Source organism: Bicyclus anynana, chromosome 10, assembly GCF_947172395.1.
Source record: "Bicyclus anynana chromosome 10, ilBicAnyn1.1, whole genome shotgun sequence".
NCBI lineage: Eukaryota > Metazoa > Arthropoda > Insecta > Lepidoptera > Nymphalidae > Bicyclus > Bicyclus anynana.
This window is the reverse complement of record NC_069092.1, coordinates 8,832,846-8,853,165: the sequence shown is the minus strand read 5'-3', so window position 1 is coordinate 8,853,165 and position 20,320 is coordinate 8,832,846. Positions and strand designations below refer to the sequence as shown.

At 34.1% G+C, this 20,320-nt stretch overlaps 1 protein-coding gene across 2 annotated transcripts; it reads left to right on the top strand.

Annotated features, from left to right (window-relative positions):
• Positions 1 to 808: 808 nt before the first annotated feature.
• On the top strand, positions 809 to 20,320 carry LOC112042928 (trans-Golgi network integral membrane protein 1). 2 transcript variants are annotated; one of them, XM_024078137.2, is made up of 5 exons: positions 809 to 1,927; positions 2,211 to 2,264; positions 10,349 to 10,441; positions 11,878 to 12,011; positions 13,359 to 20,320. In XM_024078137.2, the coding sequence occupies exons 1-5, from the start codon at positions 946 to 948 to the stop codon at positions 13,494 to 13,496; spliced, it is 1,401 nt and encodes a 466-aa protein (XP_023933905.2). In that variant the 5' UTR covers positions 809 to 945; the 3' UTR covers positions 13,497 to 20,320. The 2 variants fall into 2 exon arrangements, with proteins under 2 accessions (XP_023933905.2, XP_023933902.2); XM_024078134.2 differs by having other exon boundaries at positions 11,872 to 12,011.

Here is a 20,320-nt window from a genome sequence, read left to right as displayed (position 1 = left end):
TTTCTTTTAAATTAATATTCTCTCTCAATCTACTATTTATAATGTCAAGCTCTTATTAGTATAAAAAAATACATACGACTTTGAAATCACAAAAATGATTCTACAAAACTAAAAAGCGAAAAATAACATCGTAAGTGCTACCTCCAGATCAGCTTGAAGGTGGTACCGAGTTACATGGTAAGTTACGATACGTTTACACTCGTTAAAAAAATAATCGATTACTTTAATTTGTTACAATTATATTTGATTCACTTTGATTGAACACGGGTACCAAACCGAGCCCAAATTGCCCATTATCGTAGGAAGCTCTTAATAATATCTACCTACTTATTTACTTTACAAGACAAGTAAGATTACAACAGTGAAACATCGATTCTATAGAATATTTTTTTATAAACGCATTAGATCATTGATTCTTGATCTTTGACAGAGGGATAACCTCTAGTGAGTCAAGTCCTTTTTACCTTTTTACCCGACTGCAAGAAGGGATAAGTAGGTAATATACTTATCTGAGGGCGCGACTAAGGTAGTTTTTTTACGATTCTATAATCCGTTTCCCTTATAATAAAATTTATTTTAATTTATATTTAATAAAATCATATTAATATGTAAGTTCCACTTCTAAAAAATACTGTTAAAACTTAACAAAGTTATTACATATTCAGTGAGGTAATGTCAATTCCTCCGAGAATAATTTCAGAACAGACTATTGATCAAGCTGTCAACGCGTCAATACTTATTGCTGTCAAAATCGTAACCAAAACCTCCCATCTGCTGTCAGTGTCAATGTCATTCATATTTCTAAAAATTTACTGTCATAGTGCTGTGTCCTAAATATTTTCGATTCGTTTTGGAATTTAGTGTTTAAAAAGTACTAATAAATGATACGACATTTATTTTATACAGGTTTTGATTTACGTCAATAGAACTTGTTCAGTTGTAACAATGCAGATTTATATTATTGCATTATGTTTTATAATACATGGATGTCACCATGGGACAGGACTTCCTGTGGTACCCAGCGACCAAAGCCCATTGCTAGAACTTGCGAATACCTGTGAAAACTCCTTTCTAGAGGACATGATCAAACAGAAGGTTGATGTTTGCAAAGTAAACGGTACGTTAACCAACCCGACCGCCCTGGAATGCTACATGTTCTATGATATCAACACACAGCTCTGTGCTGCGTTCGAACATTCAGAATTCAGTTTGCAAGATAATTACAAAAGTAAAATGACCGAGACTCAGAACGTCGCTGCGGTATGTGCAAATTCAAAATCGTGGAAACTTGTGACAATTCAACCGAAATCACCATACAATTTATTGATCAAAGTGTTCAGCGATCCGGTGAAATGTCAAAAACTATGCGGAGTCGGTGAGTTGTTCAATGATGACACTAATTACTTTTGCAAATACTTCAAGTGGGGTACAGAGGTGATACAAAATCAACAATCAGTACAAGAGACCAATTTAGCCGCCCCAGATGGAGCGGCTCAACTATCAGCTGTAAGTTCTGGAAAGAATGCTGACACCGTACTACCAGCTAATAACACCACTGCACCATTGACAACTGCAAATAAAGAGGTACAACATGTTGATACGAAGTTGACACAACCTGCTGAACATACAAAAGAAGCTAGCTCAGAGAAGTCTGGACAAAAAACTCCTACATCAACTGTCAATCAGTCGACTAGTGTAGAGAAGGCACCGGAAAGTATTAACAGTGCAAAAGCAGAACCTTCAACGGCACCTGTTGGTGTGTCATCAGTGAAGGTTGAAGTTGAGCATCCAGCTGCAGAGGAAGTACCACCAAAAAAAGATGAAGTGGAAAAAAATGGACCAGTGTTGGAGGAACCGAAGGATTTACTGGATGTAAAGGGAAAACCTGAGGAAATCAATCCAGAGGATGATGAGAACGACAATGATGGTAAAGAGTTATACATATATATTTCTATATAAACATTTTATATTATAATTATTAGATAACTATATAGATATACTAGATAGACTTCATTTTACATTTATAATATTAGTATAGATATGAAATCAATATTCACAGTCAAGTGATTATTTTCAATGCTTAACAAATCATGGTATTCGATAGTTTTTATTAATTAATAAATAAATAAATTAAAGGAAAGATAGCAAGTTCTTAGTGTAACTTAATCTGTAATTAAATAAGTCTTATCTTTAATAACAATACCTTACAGATTATGATCAACATGATGAATTACCAGCAGACAAGACAAATATCAAAAATGACAGTAAGTGTTAACTATCCTATATCCACTCATCGCATGGCAGCCATTTTGCGCAAATCTGCATATATACAAAGATTTTATACTAATAAAGTGCTGATAGGCTGGAACATTCACTTGTAACAGAACATTGAGCATTCCACATTTTTATATTTGTTGTTTTATATAGCTTACTAGCTGACTCCGCACGGTTTCACCCTTGTGGTTCCCGTTCCAGTAGGAATACAGGGATAATATAATATAGCCTAACGCCTTCCTCAATAAATGGGCTATCTTTTTTTTCTCATGTTCTCTTGTATATCGGACATCAGTCTCTGGAGCATAATCCGATTAAATGACTAAATGGGCTATCTAACACTGAAAGAATTTTTCAAACCGGACCAGTAATTTCTGAGATTAGTGCTTCAATTAAACAAACAAACTCTTCATATAATAATAATAATAATAATAATAAGCTTTATTTTTCCCATTTAGATAGTACTTAACAATATCTTAAAACTATTCTAACTAATCTATATATTTATCTAAATAATTAATTTATGTACTAGTTAATAATGGGCCCCTTCGGGTATAAGCCTCCTCCATCTTTTTCCAATTGTCCCTTTCTTTTGTGAGTTCCATCCAACCTTGGCCAGCCACTGCGGTAATGTCATCTACCCACCTTCCTATAGGCCTTCCTACCTTCCTTTTACCAAGTGGACCTTTCCAGTAGGTAATTTTCTTAGTCCACCGTTTGTCCTTTAGCCTGCCAAGGTGGCCTGCCCATCTCCACTTAAGTCTTTGTGCATGGTCCAGAGCATCTGTGAGATTAGTTTTTTTCCTAATAATCATACTGTTTATTTTGTCAGCTTTTTTTAGTTTCAAGATGCTCCTTTCCATTGCACGTTGTGTAGTGATAAGTTTATGCCTCGAACTTGTGTTGTAGACCCATGTTTGGCAGGCGTAGGTTAGGCAAGGTAGAATAGTTGTCTCCATTACAACCCTTTTTAAGTTAACAGTGTAATTTCCCTTGAAAATTTCTTTATGAGCCCAGAACTTTTTCCATGCTATATTTGCTCTTCTTTCCACCTCTGCTTTATTGTTGTCCTTGTTAAAAGAAATTTGCTTTCCTAAATAAACATAGTTCTTTACATATTCTATTATCTTATTGTCTATTTCTACCGGTTTTTGGTGGTGGTTGGTCATTATTTTTGTTTTGATAAAGTTAATCTGTAACCCTACTTTTTTGCTTTCTACACTCAGCGTCTTTATCATTTCTTGAAGTTCTGAGGCTGATTTAGCAAATACTGCAATGTCGTCTGCGAATCTTAGGTGACTTAAGAATTGGTCTATGATCCAGATTCCCTTCTTTTTCCAGTTTAATGTTTGGAATACATTTTCTAATACTGCAATAAATAGTTTTGGTGACAGTGGGTCACCTTGTCTGACACCTCTTTGTATTGCAATTTCTTCGCCTTTATTTTCTAGTTTGATTCTACTAGTTGTGTTTGAGTAAATATTTTTAATAATGTCTATATATGTGTTGTTTATATCGCATGTTTCTAATGCTTTCCAAATTGAGCTGTGGTAGATGCTGTCAAAGGCCTTGAAGTAGTCAATGAAGGCAATATAAAGTGGTTGATTGTATTCACTGAATTTTTCTATTATTTGCTCGATTGTGTGGATATGGTCAGTTGTAGAAAACCCTTCACGGAAGCCTGCTTGTTCCACAGGTTGCTTGCTATCTATATAAGATGAAATTCTTTTCAGCAGGATGCTTGAGTAGAGTTTGTAGATGCTGGGAAGCAGGCTTATCGGTCTGTAGTTTCCCAAATCTAGCGGGTTTCCTTTTTTGTACAATAGAATTATGCTTGATTTACACCACTGATGTGGTACTTTTCCTTGTACTAATACTTTATTAAAAAGTGTTGTTAGGAATGTGATTAATTTGCAGGCTCCTATTTTTAGCACTTCATTACTTATGTTGTCTGGGCCTGGGCTTTTGTCTGGTTTTAACTTCTTTATGTAATGTAATATTTCTTTTTCAGTTATTTCCTCAACCTTTTCTATCTTTTTATTGTGATTTAACTTTTCTTCTAGGCTGTCTTCTGGTGATCTTTTATATAGTAGCTTATAAAAGTTTGTGGCGCATTGTAGAACTTGTTTTCTTGTCGTTGATTCTTTGTTGTCGTTTTCTAGTCTGCTAATCCATTTTTTGTGTGTAGTAAGTTGTTTGTTAGCTTTTTTTACACTTCGGAAGTTGTTTAGATTCCATTCAATCACTTTCTTTCTGTGATTTTCATAGTCTTCTCTAATCGCTTTACTTGTTTCTTTGTAGCAGTCTCTTGTTCTATCTTTCATTTCTTTTGTTTTTTTCTTGATCATAGTTAGTTCTGTTCTTTTTTTAATTAAATCAATCGTTCTTTTTGTGAAAATCTTGTGTTCTTTACTTTTGTCTTGTGGATCAGTTTTTACATTTGTGATGATCAAGTTTTCTAAACAATCATAATAGCTTTGTACATCTTGCTCTTCTTCTAATTTTGAAATTTGTTCGTTAATATTCTTTTCTAAGTTCTGCAAATATTCAGCTATTTCGGTGTCGGTTCTAGGCAATCTGGGCGTAGAATTGAAGTTTCTTCTGCTAAGTTTTGGTTTCTCTAAATGTATGGAGGCTCTTACTAATCTGTGATCTGATTGGAAGTTTATTTTGTTTAGTACTTCAACGTTATTTATAAAATTACGTTGGTTTGTTAGTATGAAGTCTATTTCATTCTTTGTCTCTCCGTCTGAGGATTCCCATGTCCATCTTCTTGAGTGTTTTTTCTTGAAATAGGTGTTCATAATTGAGAGTTTGTGTTCCATAGCGTATTGAATAAGCCTTTCGCCTCTGTCATTGCGATTACCATACCCATATTGCCCTGTCACCAGATCTTCGTGTGGCTGAGGTTGGCCAATCTTTGCGTTGAAATCTCCCATAACTATGACTAACTTGTCGGCTAAATGGTGTGCTTTTGTTAAGTCTGTGTAGAATTTTTCTATATCTTCTTCTTTAGAATCAGCAGTGGGGGCATAAACTTGTATAATTGACATATCAACGTTGTCTATCTTGATTTGGAGCAAAGCTATTCTCTCAGATATTCCATTGAAGTTAACTATGTTATTCCTCAGCTCGTCTCTTATAAGAAAGCCCACGCCGTGTAATCCTTTAGTCTCTCCTTTATAGCAAAAAATATATTTTTCGTGTTTTTCTATTTCGTTACCTAATCTTCTTACTTCTGCAAGGCCTAAAATCTGGCAATCTATGTTTTCCAAAGCGTGCGTTAGTTCTAATAATCTCTGAGGTGAGGCTAGGGTTCTTACATTGTAGGTACATACTTTCAGTTTTGTTGACTTCTTAATTTGTTTGGATTTGCAGGTGACAGTGTTTGTGTTATAAGATGGAGGGTATTGGTCGACATCCCCACGGTGACCAACCGGGTTGGGGAGCTTTTCTGTGTTTAATGTAGTGTTGTTGTTTGGTATTGATGTTTGACTTCTGGTAGGCATATTTTTGTTTACTTTACTTATCATTTTCGTTGAACTTTACTTATCATTTTCGTTGAAAACAAACTCTTCAGCTTTATAATATTAGTATAGATAACATACTAGCAGCAGCCTATGGTTTAGTCGTGTAGTCCCTGATCGCATGGGAATAAGGGGATAACATTTAGCCTATGACACAATATAATAATAATAATAATAATAATAAGCCCTTTATTCCGAATATACAAGTTGAGTAATACACATTTAAATTATATTATGTCGAGTAATTCGGAGTGCCTGTTGGCATAGGCCTCCTCCAGTCTTTTCCACTCCGTTCTATTTTGTGCTACCCTCCTCCAGTGGTTACCTGCAGTTAATTTGATATCGTCTACCCATCTCGTTGACTGACGTCCCCTGCTCCGTTTACCGTTTCTAGGGTACCAGTCAGCCACGGTTGTGCTCCACTTGCCTTGCTTATCTCGAATCATGTGACCGGTCCATCGCCACTTTAACTGGTCGATTCGAGATAGGATATCGACTACTTGGGTTTTCTCTCTGATATAACTGCTTTTGATTTTATCCTGCTTTTTTATACCTGACATGCTTCTTTCCATGGCTTTTTGGCAGCGTTCTAGCTTTTCTCTGTGAAGTTTAGTGAGTGCCCATGTTTCACATCCGTATGTAATAACCGGCAGTATACAGGTGTTAAAAGCTTTCCTTTTTATTGTCATGCTTAGCTCGTTACATTTCATGATTTCTTTTAGTGACCAGTACTTCTTCCAGCCGTTTGCTATTCTTCTGTTAACTTCTTTAGTTGTTTGTTCTTCATGGGAGATAACTTGTCCTAGGTAAATATATTCCTTCACATATTCCAATGGGTGGTTATTTATTTGCATAGTTATTTGAATCGAGTTAGTAAGCAATTTTGTTTTATCCATGTTCATTGAAAGGCCCACTTTTGTGCTTTCATTGTTAAGTGATTTTATCATTTTTTCAAGGTGTGTGGGATCCTCTTCAAACAAGATTATATCGTCTGCAAATCTAAGATGATTTAATTTAACACCATTTATATTTATGCCGAAGCTATCCCAGTTCAGCTTGCGGAAGATACTCTCTAAAACAGCTGAAAATAGTTTCGGTGATAAGGGGTCTCCTTGTCTTAGTCCTCTCAAAATTTTGAACTTTTTGCCTAGAGTTTCTAGCTGAATCCTAGCTTCGCTACTTGAGTAAATGTTTCTCAGGATTTTTATATATTTTGAGGGTACCCCCTGTTGTTCCAGGCTCTTCCATATAGCTGTGTGAAGGACACTGTCAAAGGCTTTAGAGTAATCAATGAATGCCAAATATAGGTGTTTGTTGTATTCATTGTATTTCTCTACTATTTGTTTTACAGTAAAAATGTGGTCCAAGGTCGAGTAGTTTTGTCTAAAGCCAGCTTGTTCTCGAGGTTGGTTATCATCAAGATTTTTGCTTATTCTTTCTAGAATGACTTTTGAAAATACCTTGTAAATATTAGAGAGCAGGCTTATGGGTCTATAGTTTCCTATATCCTCTTTTAGTCCTTTCTTGTAAATAAGGATGATATGGGATGTTTTCCACTGAACAGGAATTTTGCCGGATTCAATAATGTCGTTAAATATTGAAGTCAGTATGGGTAGCAGTTCTTCAATTGTACCTTTTAAGAGCTCATTCATAATTTTATCTGGGCCTGGAGCTTTCTCCAACTTCTGGCTTTGAATAGCCTTTTCTATTTCGCTGGGGAGTACTTTTGGCTCAGGTTCTTCACTTGTATAGGTTTGGAGTTTTTCTTGGATATTATCAACATCGTTGTCTTGATTAGAGAACAAGTGCTGGTAAAATTTCGTGGCAATTTCGTTTATACTCTTTCTGACAGTAAAGACAGTCTCTTTTTTGTTAAGTTTTGGTATCCATTCTTTACTTAATTCTCTCAGTTCCTTAAGTGCCTTCTTTACACCTCCTGTTCTTGCTATATGCTTTTCCAATGTTTGCATCCTCTTTTTTTTCCTTTCCTTCCTAATATTTTTCCTGATTTCCTTACTTAGTGAGGTGATGAGTACTAACTTTTCTTTCTTCGGGTAGTTTGAAAGCAAGTGCTTTCTTTTCTCTATAAGTTGGATAGTTTTTTCTGTTAGTTTGTATTTGTTATCCTTTACCTTCCTAGTTTTGACGAGAGTTAGTTGTTTTTCTAGTTTTCCATATTTGGCAAGGACATCAGTGTTTTTATCTTCCCTTTTTAGTTCTATCTTTGTTTCTCTTAGAGACTTAATAATTTCGTTTGAGATTTCGTTGGTGTTCTGTTCTATTTTATGTATATCTACGTATTTTCTAGATCTAGATGTTTTTAGTGGTTCTAAACTTAGGGAGCTTCTTACCATACGATGGTTTGTATGGAAGTTGAATTTGGATAGTATTGACGTATCAATAAAGGCTTTCGGATAGTTAGTTGTTATGAAGTCGATCTCATTTTTATATCTGCCGTCAGGCGATACCCAAGTCCACTTTTTCGCTATTTTCTTCTTGAAGATACTATTAAGAACTATTAAGTTATGCTCCAGAAGTAGTTCGACAAGCAATACACCATTTGGGCTCCTTTTCCCATATCCAAAATTTCCCAGGACAAATTCTTCTTTATTTTGTCTTTCTCCAACTTGAGCGTTGAAGTCACCCATTAATATAATGTGATTGTGTGAGTACTTTGTTAACGTTTGTGTTAGTTCTTCATAGAAGAACTTGGTTTCTCCTTTTTTATCTTGTTCTGTTGGGGCATATATTTGAATTATTGACCATAGTTTGTGATATCCTGGTATATTAATGTTCAACACAGCTAACCGATCTGAAATCCCCAAGAGTTCTTTGATGTGTTGTTTCATTTTTTGTTTAATCAAGAAACCTACGCCTCTTTGGCCAGCAATTTCACCTTTGTGGAATAGTATGTAATTTTCGCGCTCCTGAATTTTTTCTCCGAGTCTTCGTACCTCACTTATACCCAGGATATCCCAATTTATATCTTCTAGAGCTGTTTCTAATTCATACAGGCTTTCTTCTGTTCTAAGGGTTAGTGCGTTTAGTGTAGCAATCTTAAAGGTATTGTTTCTTTTTACTAGAGGGTAATGGTCTTCTTCCCCCACGGTGACCAACCGGCTTGGGGTGCATTTTTTCAAGTTTAGTGGGTTTGATAAAGTTGTGGTTTGTGAGTTGGTTTGATTCCAGTTGCCGGCGGTCATTGAGAGTTTTTTGGATTCTCAGAGAGTGGGTTTGGTGTTTTTTTATTCATATAGTTTAGTATATTAGGTTTTGTATTGGCTGTTATGTTTACTTTCTTGTGGGTTGAAGATTTCGGTGAATCTGATTCCTCCCTTTTCCTTTTATCTCTGGATGTGTTTGTCGGTTTCTTTATTATAATTCTATCATATTTCAAAAAAGCTACATTCCCCTTCTTCCTTTCTTCTTCCACTTGGAGCTGTAACTGCTTCCGTTTTTCCAGTACTTCTTTGGGAAAGTCTTCTTTAACATAAATTCCTGCCGGGAATTTGCTTTTATTTTTTAGTATGAAGTGTTTTTTCCATGTGGACGTGATGGTCACTACGACAGGCCGATTTGTATTGGTGTCGTTCTTCCCAATTCTATATATGTTACTTATTTCGTTGCTTTCGAGGTGCGTTCCTGTTTCAATCACCGTTTCCTTAATATGGTCCACCAACTCTGCTTCTGACTTGCCCGTTTCTTCTATCCCAAAAAAGACGAGATTATATTTTCTTTTCTCTTTTTCTATTATACTTATTTTCTGTTCTAACGAGGATACTTTAGCTTTAAGTTGAGTATTTTCCTCCGTTATTGTTTTTAATCTGTCGTCTAACGCTTCCATAATATTACTTTTTACTGCATCAGTAATGATGCTTGTTTGTTTTTGTAGTTCGAGTTTCATCAAATTAAACAGAGTCGACATTTCTTCTGACATTCTTGTAGACATATTTTCAAACCAATATAAAAACGTGAAAATGTATGTTGATAAAAACCAAAAAATTTCTTCTTAAATTGATTGATTGATCTTATGTTATTGAAGCAGTAACAAAACGTTTATTACATGCCGCTAATACGTGAAAAGAAACGTTTAACTTTCTTTGTTAGGTTGGTAGCACGTTCGAGTGACAACTCTTGCGCAGCTATCTTCGTGTTTGTTTACAGTTTCGGATGTATGTACGTACGGTTGCTGGATGCCTTTTCAGTTTTGATATCTTCAAATCCGCCAAAATGTTTTCACCCACTGCTGGATATCTTGTTACAGTGTGCGTTTTGAGGCGTATTTTCTTGTTTCGTACTTGTGTTTCACGTTGGTGATGTGATTGTAGCTCCCCAAAAACAGTGTTTGTTGCGATTTTCCAAGTTATTGAATTAATTTACACGAGAGATTCGACTAAACGGACACACATATATGTGGCTTTATATTGGTAAAAGAATTTTCAAAATCTGTTGTTTCAGTAGATTTACAAATTCACAAACACCTACTTTCTAATTTATAATATTAATTTTATTTATATACATATATTTTATTCTTTATATAATTTCAGATGGTGGTGTAGAATCTGATCCAGATGTTGTTTTCAAGGGAAACAATAAACCTAATTTGAAAATTGAGTCCATTACATTTCCCCCTCAAAGAGGTGAAGTATATTTGTAAAGCTTGTATATTTTAGAATTTAAACTACCATGAGCATTATTGATATTAATTCATTATGCAACATGGCTAATTATGTCATAACTCATAGCTAATATTAGAAAATAGTAAAGTTATTTATAATAACTTTATTGCACAAAAAAGAAAATAATAAAAGAACACATCAATTTTATAGACAAAAGGCTACCTTATCACTAATAGTGATCTCATCCAGGCAACCTAAACATAAATAATCTAAATATCCTGTTAGATGGGATTTTGCAATACAATAAATAAGTACTGTTTGCTATAAATAATAATAAATATACAGATTTAATATTACCATAAAAGTATCATCATCATCAAAATATTTCCATTAAAGTTAATTAATTATAAATAGATAAAAATGCTTTCAGAAGGTATTTAATCTTATAATCGATATTAAGTATTTATAATTGAATGCATTTATCTTAATGTAAAATCTACCATAATACTTACCATATCTACTTAATCTGAAAATTATCTAGATAGAGCATAGTTTTGACTGCTGTCCCATATTTCAAACTTAATTGATATCACAGAAAAATTATTTTTAATTATTTGCACAGTTGTTAGCCTCAATAACAACTAATTGGATTTTACCTAAACATGTGTTATATTGCACAATAATTTTATTGTGTTACTAGAGGTCGGCCCCAACATTGCTTTCATAAAATTCAGTTTTTTACAAATAGCAATGATAACAGTTTTTTTAATTAAATTGTATATAAATTAAGAGTATACTAATAGTAAAGCAATTTCGTAAAAGAACCAGGGAATCTATGATCATTACTTTTGGAACTACAGGAATTTAAAGAGTCGCATTTGCAGCAGCCTTGTACATTTTTTTTAACCCTTGACTACAATCTCACATGATGATGCAATCTATGATGGAAGCGCGCTTACTTGTAAGGAATAATACACACCCCTTCCGGTTACTACATGACATCATACCAGAGCGTTTTTGTAGGTATGGTGATAAGTAGCCACGGCTGAGGCCTCCCACCAGTCAGGCCAATTAATAAAACTTCAATAAGCTCAGCCGGGAATCAAACCTAGGACCTCTGTTTTGTACATTACATCACAGTATAAACTCATATATAAATTACATTACATATCTTTATATCTGTAGTTTAATTGGCATTTTTTTTTTAAAACATTTGCTGCTGTTAATTTCATTCATTTAAATTTCATATTTTTTATATAAGCTGTGACGTCACGCGGGGCTAAAAACGGGAAAACGCAGTCCTGTGTTGAATTGCGATTGAAATTATTCTTTGCGCAAGAAAGCCACCTTTCTCGTGGTCGCTTGTTGCCTCCCTGCGGCAGTTGCCAGGCGTTTTTTCGACGCCAAACGGGATAAATTCATATTCATATAAAAAATTTATTATTTTTCAGTTGCAGATGTTTACCCCAATGGCCTCCCAGATTCGTTCACCGATGATGATGATCACTTCTTCCCGATTTTCTTGACTGGAATAATCCTTGTGGTTCTGCTGTACATACTATATCACAACAAAAGTAAATTCACAAAAGTGGTAAGTGTGACACTATTATCAGCCTATTTTAATAGGCTTCCCTTCCTTGTAGGAGAGAGGATATGAAGCTTAGACCCACCAGTCTGCTCTAATGGGGGTTTATGGGTTTAGGGGGATGATGTTAAGTACCAAAACAACCACTATGATTTGTTAGTGATAATGCCTGCGACCAATGGCTTTCAAGCTCCCTGAGACATGGAGGTGTGACACCTTTAAATTCTCAACTCCAGGCTGAAATTCATACTAAAAATTTTATAGAAGAAATTAAAGTTCAGTATAATCCCTCGCCCAACCTGAGTAAAAAATCACTATTTTAACCCAAAATTATTTGCAAAATATTCTTCTTCTTCTTCTTCTTCTTGATGTCGCGGCTCTGCAGGTCTCTTGAGGTCCTGTATCACGTTGACCGTTACCGATCTATTGTGATCGCCACTGACTAGATATCCCCTCCAATACTGGTTGCTGCCAGGTACAGCAGCAGTTTCTTGGCTGGGATGTGTTTCACCTCCTCTGGATCCATTGTGTAATGCCCTAAGTGGAGGTTGCGTTTATGTATAAGAGCTGGGCAATTGCATAAGATGTGCATAGGTGTTTCCTCTGCGTCTAGGCAGAGTCTGCACAGATCTGTGTCCCGGAGTTTAAGATTGAACATGTGTCTATTGAGTCCACAGTGTCCGGTAAGTGCCCGCACTAAGATGCAAAATATTAGATGCAAATGAATTATACAAATTGGTACAGAATATAATCTATCCTATACTAATATTATAAATGCGAAAGTAAGTCTGTTTGTCTGTTACCTTTTACAAGGCTAAACGGTTGAACCGATCAAGATAAATTTTAGTATAATGATAAATGGGACTGGGGGTACATAGGGTCATTTTTGATCCTACGATAAAAATAAGAGGGGGTGAAATAGAGGTTGAAAGTTTGTAAGTCATTCATTTTTAAAGTTAGTTTTAAAAATGTGTTCATAAGTTATAAAAAAATACGAATTAAAATGTGATTCAAGAACTTTTAAAATTCAACCCCTAAAGTGATGAAATAGGGGTTGCACGTTTACATTGATTTCCATTCATAAATACAAGATGTAAATATTTTGTATTTCAGATACTTCACACATCAGATAAATCACATCTTAGCTTTTACCATTGTTGACAGCAAACAACTAAAAATATGAAATAATACATGCACTTATTTGACATTTAACTTAGAACCACAACCTACACACCTATAAATCTGCCGTAAAAATAATAGATTACTTTTTTCACAACCTTAATAATTGTGCGTACTAAAAATATGAAAAAATCACGCATATTTCCTATTAATAACTTGCTTTATTAATTGCAGATTCTGGGACTAATAGTAGAGGGCAGGCAGTCTGGTCGACGAAGAAACAGTAGAGGCCACGCCTACCGTCGACTGGACACGTTGGAGCAAGCCATGAGCTCCACCACAGCTGTCCCTCCGAGCAAGATCATATACTGAGTATATATTTAATAGTATTTAGTATACAAACTAATTGTATAGAAGGTGAATCTATTGTGTAGCCATCGACATAGGGTATTTTCCTTAAAGCGTCGATGTTCTTTAGGGCCGGCACACATCTTGCGTGGCAGTTTTTAAACAAATTATAAACTAAATTATGATGCAAGCTAACTTCTATGAGTCTTATTGAAACCATTATCAGCTGATGGACGTACACTGCTGGACATACCCCTCTTGTAAGGACTTCCAAAACCACGGTATTGAGACGCATGATTTAAACAATACACTGCACTTAGCGTCCAGAGTTGCCATTCATCCATCAGCTCTTGTAATCGGCCAAGACTCTCTAACTATGTGACCTGACCTTCAGCTTTGTGATTTCTTCTGCAGATCGCCTTTTTTTGGATTCGTTTATGCATATTAGTTATTAGTGTAAATCATTTTTGACTGTTATTGCTAAATTTTAATAGCCTCACTGTCTATTGGAGAGGGGATATTGAGCTTATACCCCACTGTTTCAAAGCGAGTTAAAGGTTACCATATTTGACTTTGTAATGAACACTAACATATATGTTAAAGATGATGATCGGACGTCGACGGTTTACGTGCTCTTCAAAGCAGGAGGTGTATACCAACTTCCCAAGGCTGAGATTTTTTTATAAGAAATAGAAGCTCAACATTACTCGACTCAAATCCAGGAACCGAAAGCAAAGACTGTATTCTATATCTAATTTGATGGTATAAAACGAGCTATGCTGTCGCCAGATATGCACCGACTCTAAGACTCGTACAAAGCATCCTGAGTCTTCTTTCCTGATAGTTCTATTTAGATAGATTCATTGGTTTATTGTATTTGCAAAATGTTAGATCCAAATGAATTATACACACTGGTACAGAATATTATACATATAATTATATTTTAATTAATATTTCAAATACAAGATGACAAATAATTTGTATCTGCATTTCAGACAATTGCACACATCAGATAAGTCACACCTTAGCTTTTATCATTGTTGACAGCAAACAACTAAAAATATGAAATAATACGTGCACTTATTTGACATTGAACTTAGAACCACAACCTACACACCTAGACAACCTAGAAACATCTAGGTGTGTACATTGTGGTTCATTCATTGTCAGTTAAATGTCAACCAATAGCACAATACTGTCTTACCTACCAGAGTATATTGGTTTAGTTGGACAAATAATATATTACTTTTTTCCTAATCTAATAATTGTGCGCATATCAATCTACGTCAATATAAATTGTGCATGCACCCTCACAGATATTGTGTGCCTTCTTAAATCTCTTGAATACGCTTACCAGACAGCTTGAATAAGTAAGAAGTAACAACTTATGCTGGAAAATTGTAGCTACTGAGTTTCTTGCCAGGTCATTTGACATACACTACATTCCGAACCGGGAGTAGTACAGACACACTGCAGACTTGATTTTAAAAGTGCTCATATTAGATATTAAAATGCACATAATTGAAAAGTTGGAGCTGCATGCCCCTTACAGGATTCGAACCTACGCCCTCCGAATTGAATGCAGAGGTCATATCTACTGGGCTACCTACCTAAAATAAATTATTTTGATTTGACATTTTAAGAAATTTTCCTTACCCTCCATAGTAGTAATTTTACTAATTATTGAATTATTAAAGTATTATTTAAAATATGTATTACACTATGGAATATGTATTATGTTTATCCAAATTTTGTGTGCAGCTTATCTATGTGCCTTAGTTCACTAGCTCAAGGTTGCTTCCGTAACTCTCACTGTCATTAAAACTGCCTATTTTACAAGTCGAAACTCTTAACAAGAACCTCTCACACAGTATATTTATTGTAACAGTAGGTACTCATAATTTGCATTGTACATTTAGTTTCTGATCAAACTATAGTAAATAATTAATTGATATTCTGTAATTACATACTTTTTGTAATTTCTTCTTCATTTTGTTCATGTTAAATACCAACTTTGGAAAAATGAGATTACACAAGCTTTCGTGCCTATATTGAGTCATTTGTCTCAGTGGTGTTTTGGCTATTGACATTCATTGTCAGTTTTCAGTAAGGCTATTTTACTGGAAAATAAAAATTCAATATATGCAGTTCAATACATGACTATGTGCCAATTTTAACCTTTCACCGATTTTTTGAAAATTTAAATCAATCTATTTCGAAAAATCTTTTTAGTTTTGGATGTATTAAAGTATGCAAACAAGCGTTTAAATAAACGGTAAGGAATTATTTTTTAAACGCTTGTTACAAACCAGCATTGTATATACTTCCAAGCTCGCTTGGTATATCTTACCACACAGAATAGATTGACTTTTTTTTACAAAATAGTTCTTGACCACAATACAATGTCACGTGATGGGAAGTGATGATGCAATCTAAAATGGAAGCGGGCTAACTTGTTAGGAATAGGATGAAAATCCACATCCCTTTCGGTTTCTACACGACATCGTACAGGAACGCTAAATCGCTTGGCGGTACGTCTTTGCCGGTAGGGTGGTAACTAGCCATGGCTGAAGTCTCCCATCAGCCAAAAATAACTATAAAAGTATACAGTGATATTCCTTGAAGTCTCACACAGAACTTTTTTATGTCACTTAGTAGTCTATGTAATAGGTAGCTAATATGTCATAAAATAATAATAATAAAAAGAGATTTTGAAATACATTTACTGTTATAAATGTAAGATAACTATTATGTAATAATGAACCATTCAAAAAAGAAATTTAGCGTTGCGTAAAAAGCCTGGTAGCGTAAAAAGCCTGGTTTTGTATAAACATAAGTGTAGTGCTTTATTCTATTAAATAGGACAATATATACTGACAGCTGCTATTAAGTTCTCCCTAAACGATAAAATTAATGTACTTACCTACACATTTTGACTGGAAAATATTTATTTCTAAAGACTTCATCTTTGTAACTGCTACAAATATGATCTGTCAATTTCTAGTCGTATCTATTTTTGTACTTTTGTAATTAATTTGGCATTTTTTATATTTTTAATCAAAAAGAATGACAAAATAAACAATTTGATTAATTGTAAAATAACAAACATTCAAGTTTTTAAACTCGTTGGTTGTGGATGACCATAAACAAGAAAAATAACAGAAAAAGTTCATCGCATACTTTATTAAGTGTTTTCGACTTAACATCAAATGTTACAACGAGCGTATAATAACAATCTACCTACTATTAAAACAGGTGCAAAATAAGAGTTGAATTTACGATTCTAAGAAGAAAATATTAAGATCCGTTTTCCTTTGACATTAAAATGGTTTGATGCTCATAGAATAGTCCTTCATTGAGATCGCGGATATTACAGTAAGACGACAAATCTATTTAAATTCCAGTGTCATAGCCGTAAACTGGAAAACGAGGTTATTGATACTCATTCGATAATTATTATCGGAAGTTTTGATGAAAAGATTACATTAATTAATGTTTTTTTTATGTTTCATTTGTCGATCTTTTCCATGATCTAAATTGACAACTATCTACATGTAAATACATCGCTATAATATTATATCGGTTTCTTTTAGATCTCAAGACTACTTGAAATCTGAAAAAGAACACTATTTCGTGCTAAATTAATTATTTCCCTGAATGCAGGATTCTTATCATTATTTTGTACTGTTTATTTTGTTCAAATATATAGGTATGTAGGTACTGTAAGAATGTATTATTATTGATGACTGTTTAATTTGAAATAAACGAATTGCATAATTCTGTTATGTTATCTAGGTTAAACCGACTTAAACCATTATAATCCCACTAGTGATTCTCAGCATAATAAAAAACTTTACCCCTTTTTATAAGTAAAAAGAACTCAAGGTTTTTTACATTTACAATCTGAGCAAAAAGATTACAACGGAAGAAGCTGTTATTAAGTTTAGTTGTGTAAAAAAAAGTACCGACGTTTTTACTGTTTATATACAAAACTAAACCTAAGAATAATCAAACATAAATTAGCCCACATAAACTACACTAACACAAACACACATTACTGATACATTAATATTTTTTTGTATCTGTGTGAAGGCTTACCTCTTTTTACTGGTCTAATACTATTTCTGACATAGAAGTATGTACCACCATTTTACCATCGCACTGCAAAACACCGGGTAGGTTTCCATCCCTAAGTCATTGACATCCCTAGAACTCGTTCGAACGAAGCGATTTGCTTCTTCGTTTCTTATACGCATGGTTAGGGTATGGAACTCTCTCTCGAAGTCAGTGTTTCCTAATTCTTACAACTAGGACATCCTTAAAAAGAGAGTGAATAGGCAATTTATAGGCAAGCGCGTTCCTCCTTAGGCCACATCTATACTTACCATAAGGTGAGATCGTGGTCAAGCCCGAGCTTATTCCATATAAAAAAAAATATATTTGTTTTTTTAATTATTTCAAAATAATGCTTAGCTAATAGTTTTGTTTAAAATGTCATTCGTTTCATATCGTCAATGCTGTTTCTGTGTAACAAAATATTTATGATTATAGGTATAGTCAATCTATTCTGGGAAGTTCGTTTACCGACCTTTTCATGTGCCATATTCAAGGCCCGATGTGTACTGCTAGATTAAAGTGCTTGATTTGTCATCTTATCACTATGTACATCCAAAGCGAAACAGAAAAAGAAATACTTTATTCCGCACATATAAAACAAATTAAAAACAATAATTAAAACCATATAATAGTATGCAAAGGCGGCCTTATTGCTATAAGCAATTTCTAAGGCAACTCCTGATGACAGGGCTTCGGAGAAAGAGCAAAAGACAGACTTCCGAAAATAGATTGACTATAAATAGTGATACAATTGATTCTAAGAATTTCTATTCTAATGTTTAAGATGTTTTGATACAATATTTACTATCTACTTATTATGTTAACTTTATTAGTTTTACAGATATTCGCTCGGTCTTGTCTCTTGACCCTGTATATTAAAATAAAATATTACAAATCTTGAGTGATTCACATCTACCACTCTTATTGACATTTTGAAATTATATAGCACGCTACCTTGTTAGATGTTTAATTTGAAATTTCCGTTAATTAGATTAAATAAATTATTATTATTATTTTATTGATAGTAAAAACTCTATTAGAAATTAGATATATTTTATGTCATAGTGTGCATTGTACAACGATTTGGACAAATTACTCCAAACTATATAAATAGTATGTACTTGAACAAGTTTCCTGTTCTGTTTTGGAAAGAGATCAGAGCTAAACTCTGCCGTAAATCCATACCTCGCAATTATGTGGAAATTTTGACTTCCATATAAATCATTTGGAACGATGGATGCAATCCATTTATTGGTCTAACTAACACTAATATAATGCATTAATTCATTGGTCAATTCAGGGATGAAATCCGTCAATCCATGGATAGAATATAAATTGACCATAAGGCCAATCAAGATGACCGAGCATATTTAATGAAATTATCACCTTATTGAATTAACAAATGGGTAATACCTAATTTAGACACCAAGTACAACCGTATTCAAGTGTAAATTGATATTAGGTTTTTAATTAAGTATTATTTATTAATTTTATTATAAAATATTGTATTTTTATTGGTAGTACGATCATCGGTTTGTATATTTTTGAAATGTGAGTGAAAAGTGTATTTTAATTTAATTACCTAAATTAAAACGCAAATATTGACTGCATTTTGTTTGATGTCACTCAGATTACATAGTAGGTATACCTACTTACCTAATTATTGTTTATGTTTAAAATTCTTGTCAAATTAAAGCTTCCAAGCGAATGTCTAAGTGCGTGCGCATACATAGAATCTGTTTTTTTTTTTTTCAAAATTCAATCATCATAATTTTTTATATTGTTCTATTCTGATCTGATGATTGTTCTGATGTCATCTATCTGAGTGTCTGTCTTTATGTATTGACTAGCAGACGCCATGCGGATTCACCGCGTAGTTCCCGTTCCCGTAGGAATACGGGGATAAATTAATATAGTGTAGGAACTAGTAGTTTGACACGGATATGACGTCGCTCAGTCTCGTGTTGGCTCGCGGCGGCGCGACTTATTTCCGTAAAGATTAGGGAGTTAGAGAAGGGTACCGATCGGTTGGCGGGAACACTTGAGGTATAAGGCGCTGCGGTTGGCTTCAGTATGCTCGTGGCGTTAGAGACATCCACATTTTTTGTTATGTAACGATAACGATAGGCGGGGAGAGTGACTTGAGTGGAAAAGGAGAGTGTCAGTTAACTGTGAAATACGCCCTAAACCCTACACACAACATTTACAACTGCGTGACTCCACTAAAGGTTTTCTCTTCCATTCTAGGATCTTAATTTGGTTACAGTGTGATTTGTTAATTAAGTTGTCCTGATGTTGGGACTCATAACCTTTATTCATTGGTCAACATTGGTTTTCTTATTTTTATAATCCACTTCTGATTCAGCTACACTACACTATCCCCGGATGTTTTAAGCTATTTATATAGCTTAAAGCATCCACGGATAGTGTAGCTTTCCAACAGTGAATGTTTTAAATCGGTTCAGTAGTTTCGGAGTCCATTCAATGCAAACGAACAAATCTTTCTTATAATAAGTATTATACATAGATAAGTAACTGAACCTACAAACGACAACAACCAAACTGCAGTCAATATTATAAGAATGCCACATATTTGTTTGAGAGCAATATATGATTTTGTATCAGTTAAGTTTATTATGTAGATACGCCATTCTATTGGCATCTTAATGTAACTGTTAGATCTTATTATTTTCCTATTCGTACCTACCTTAATAAAGTTAATACAAATAAAA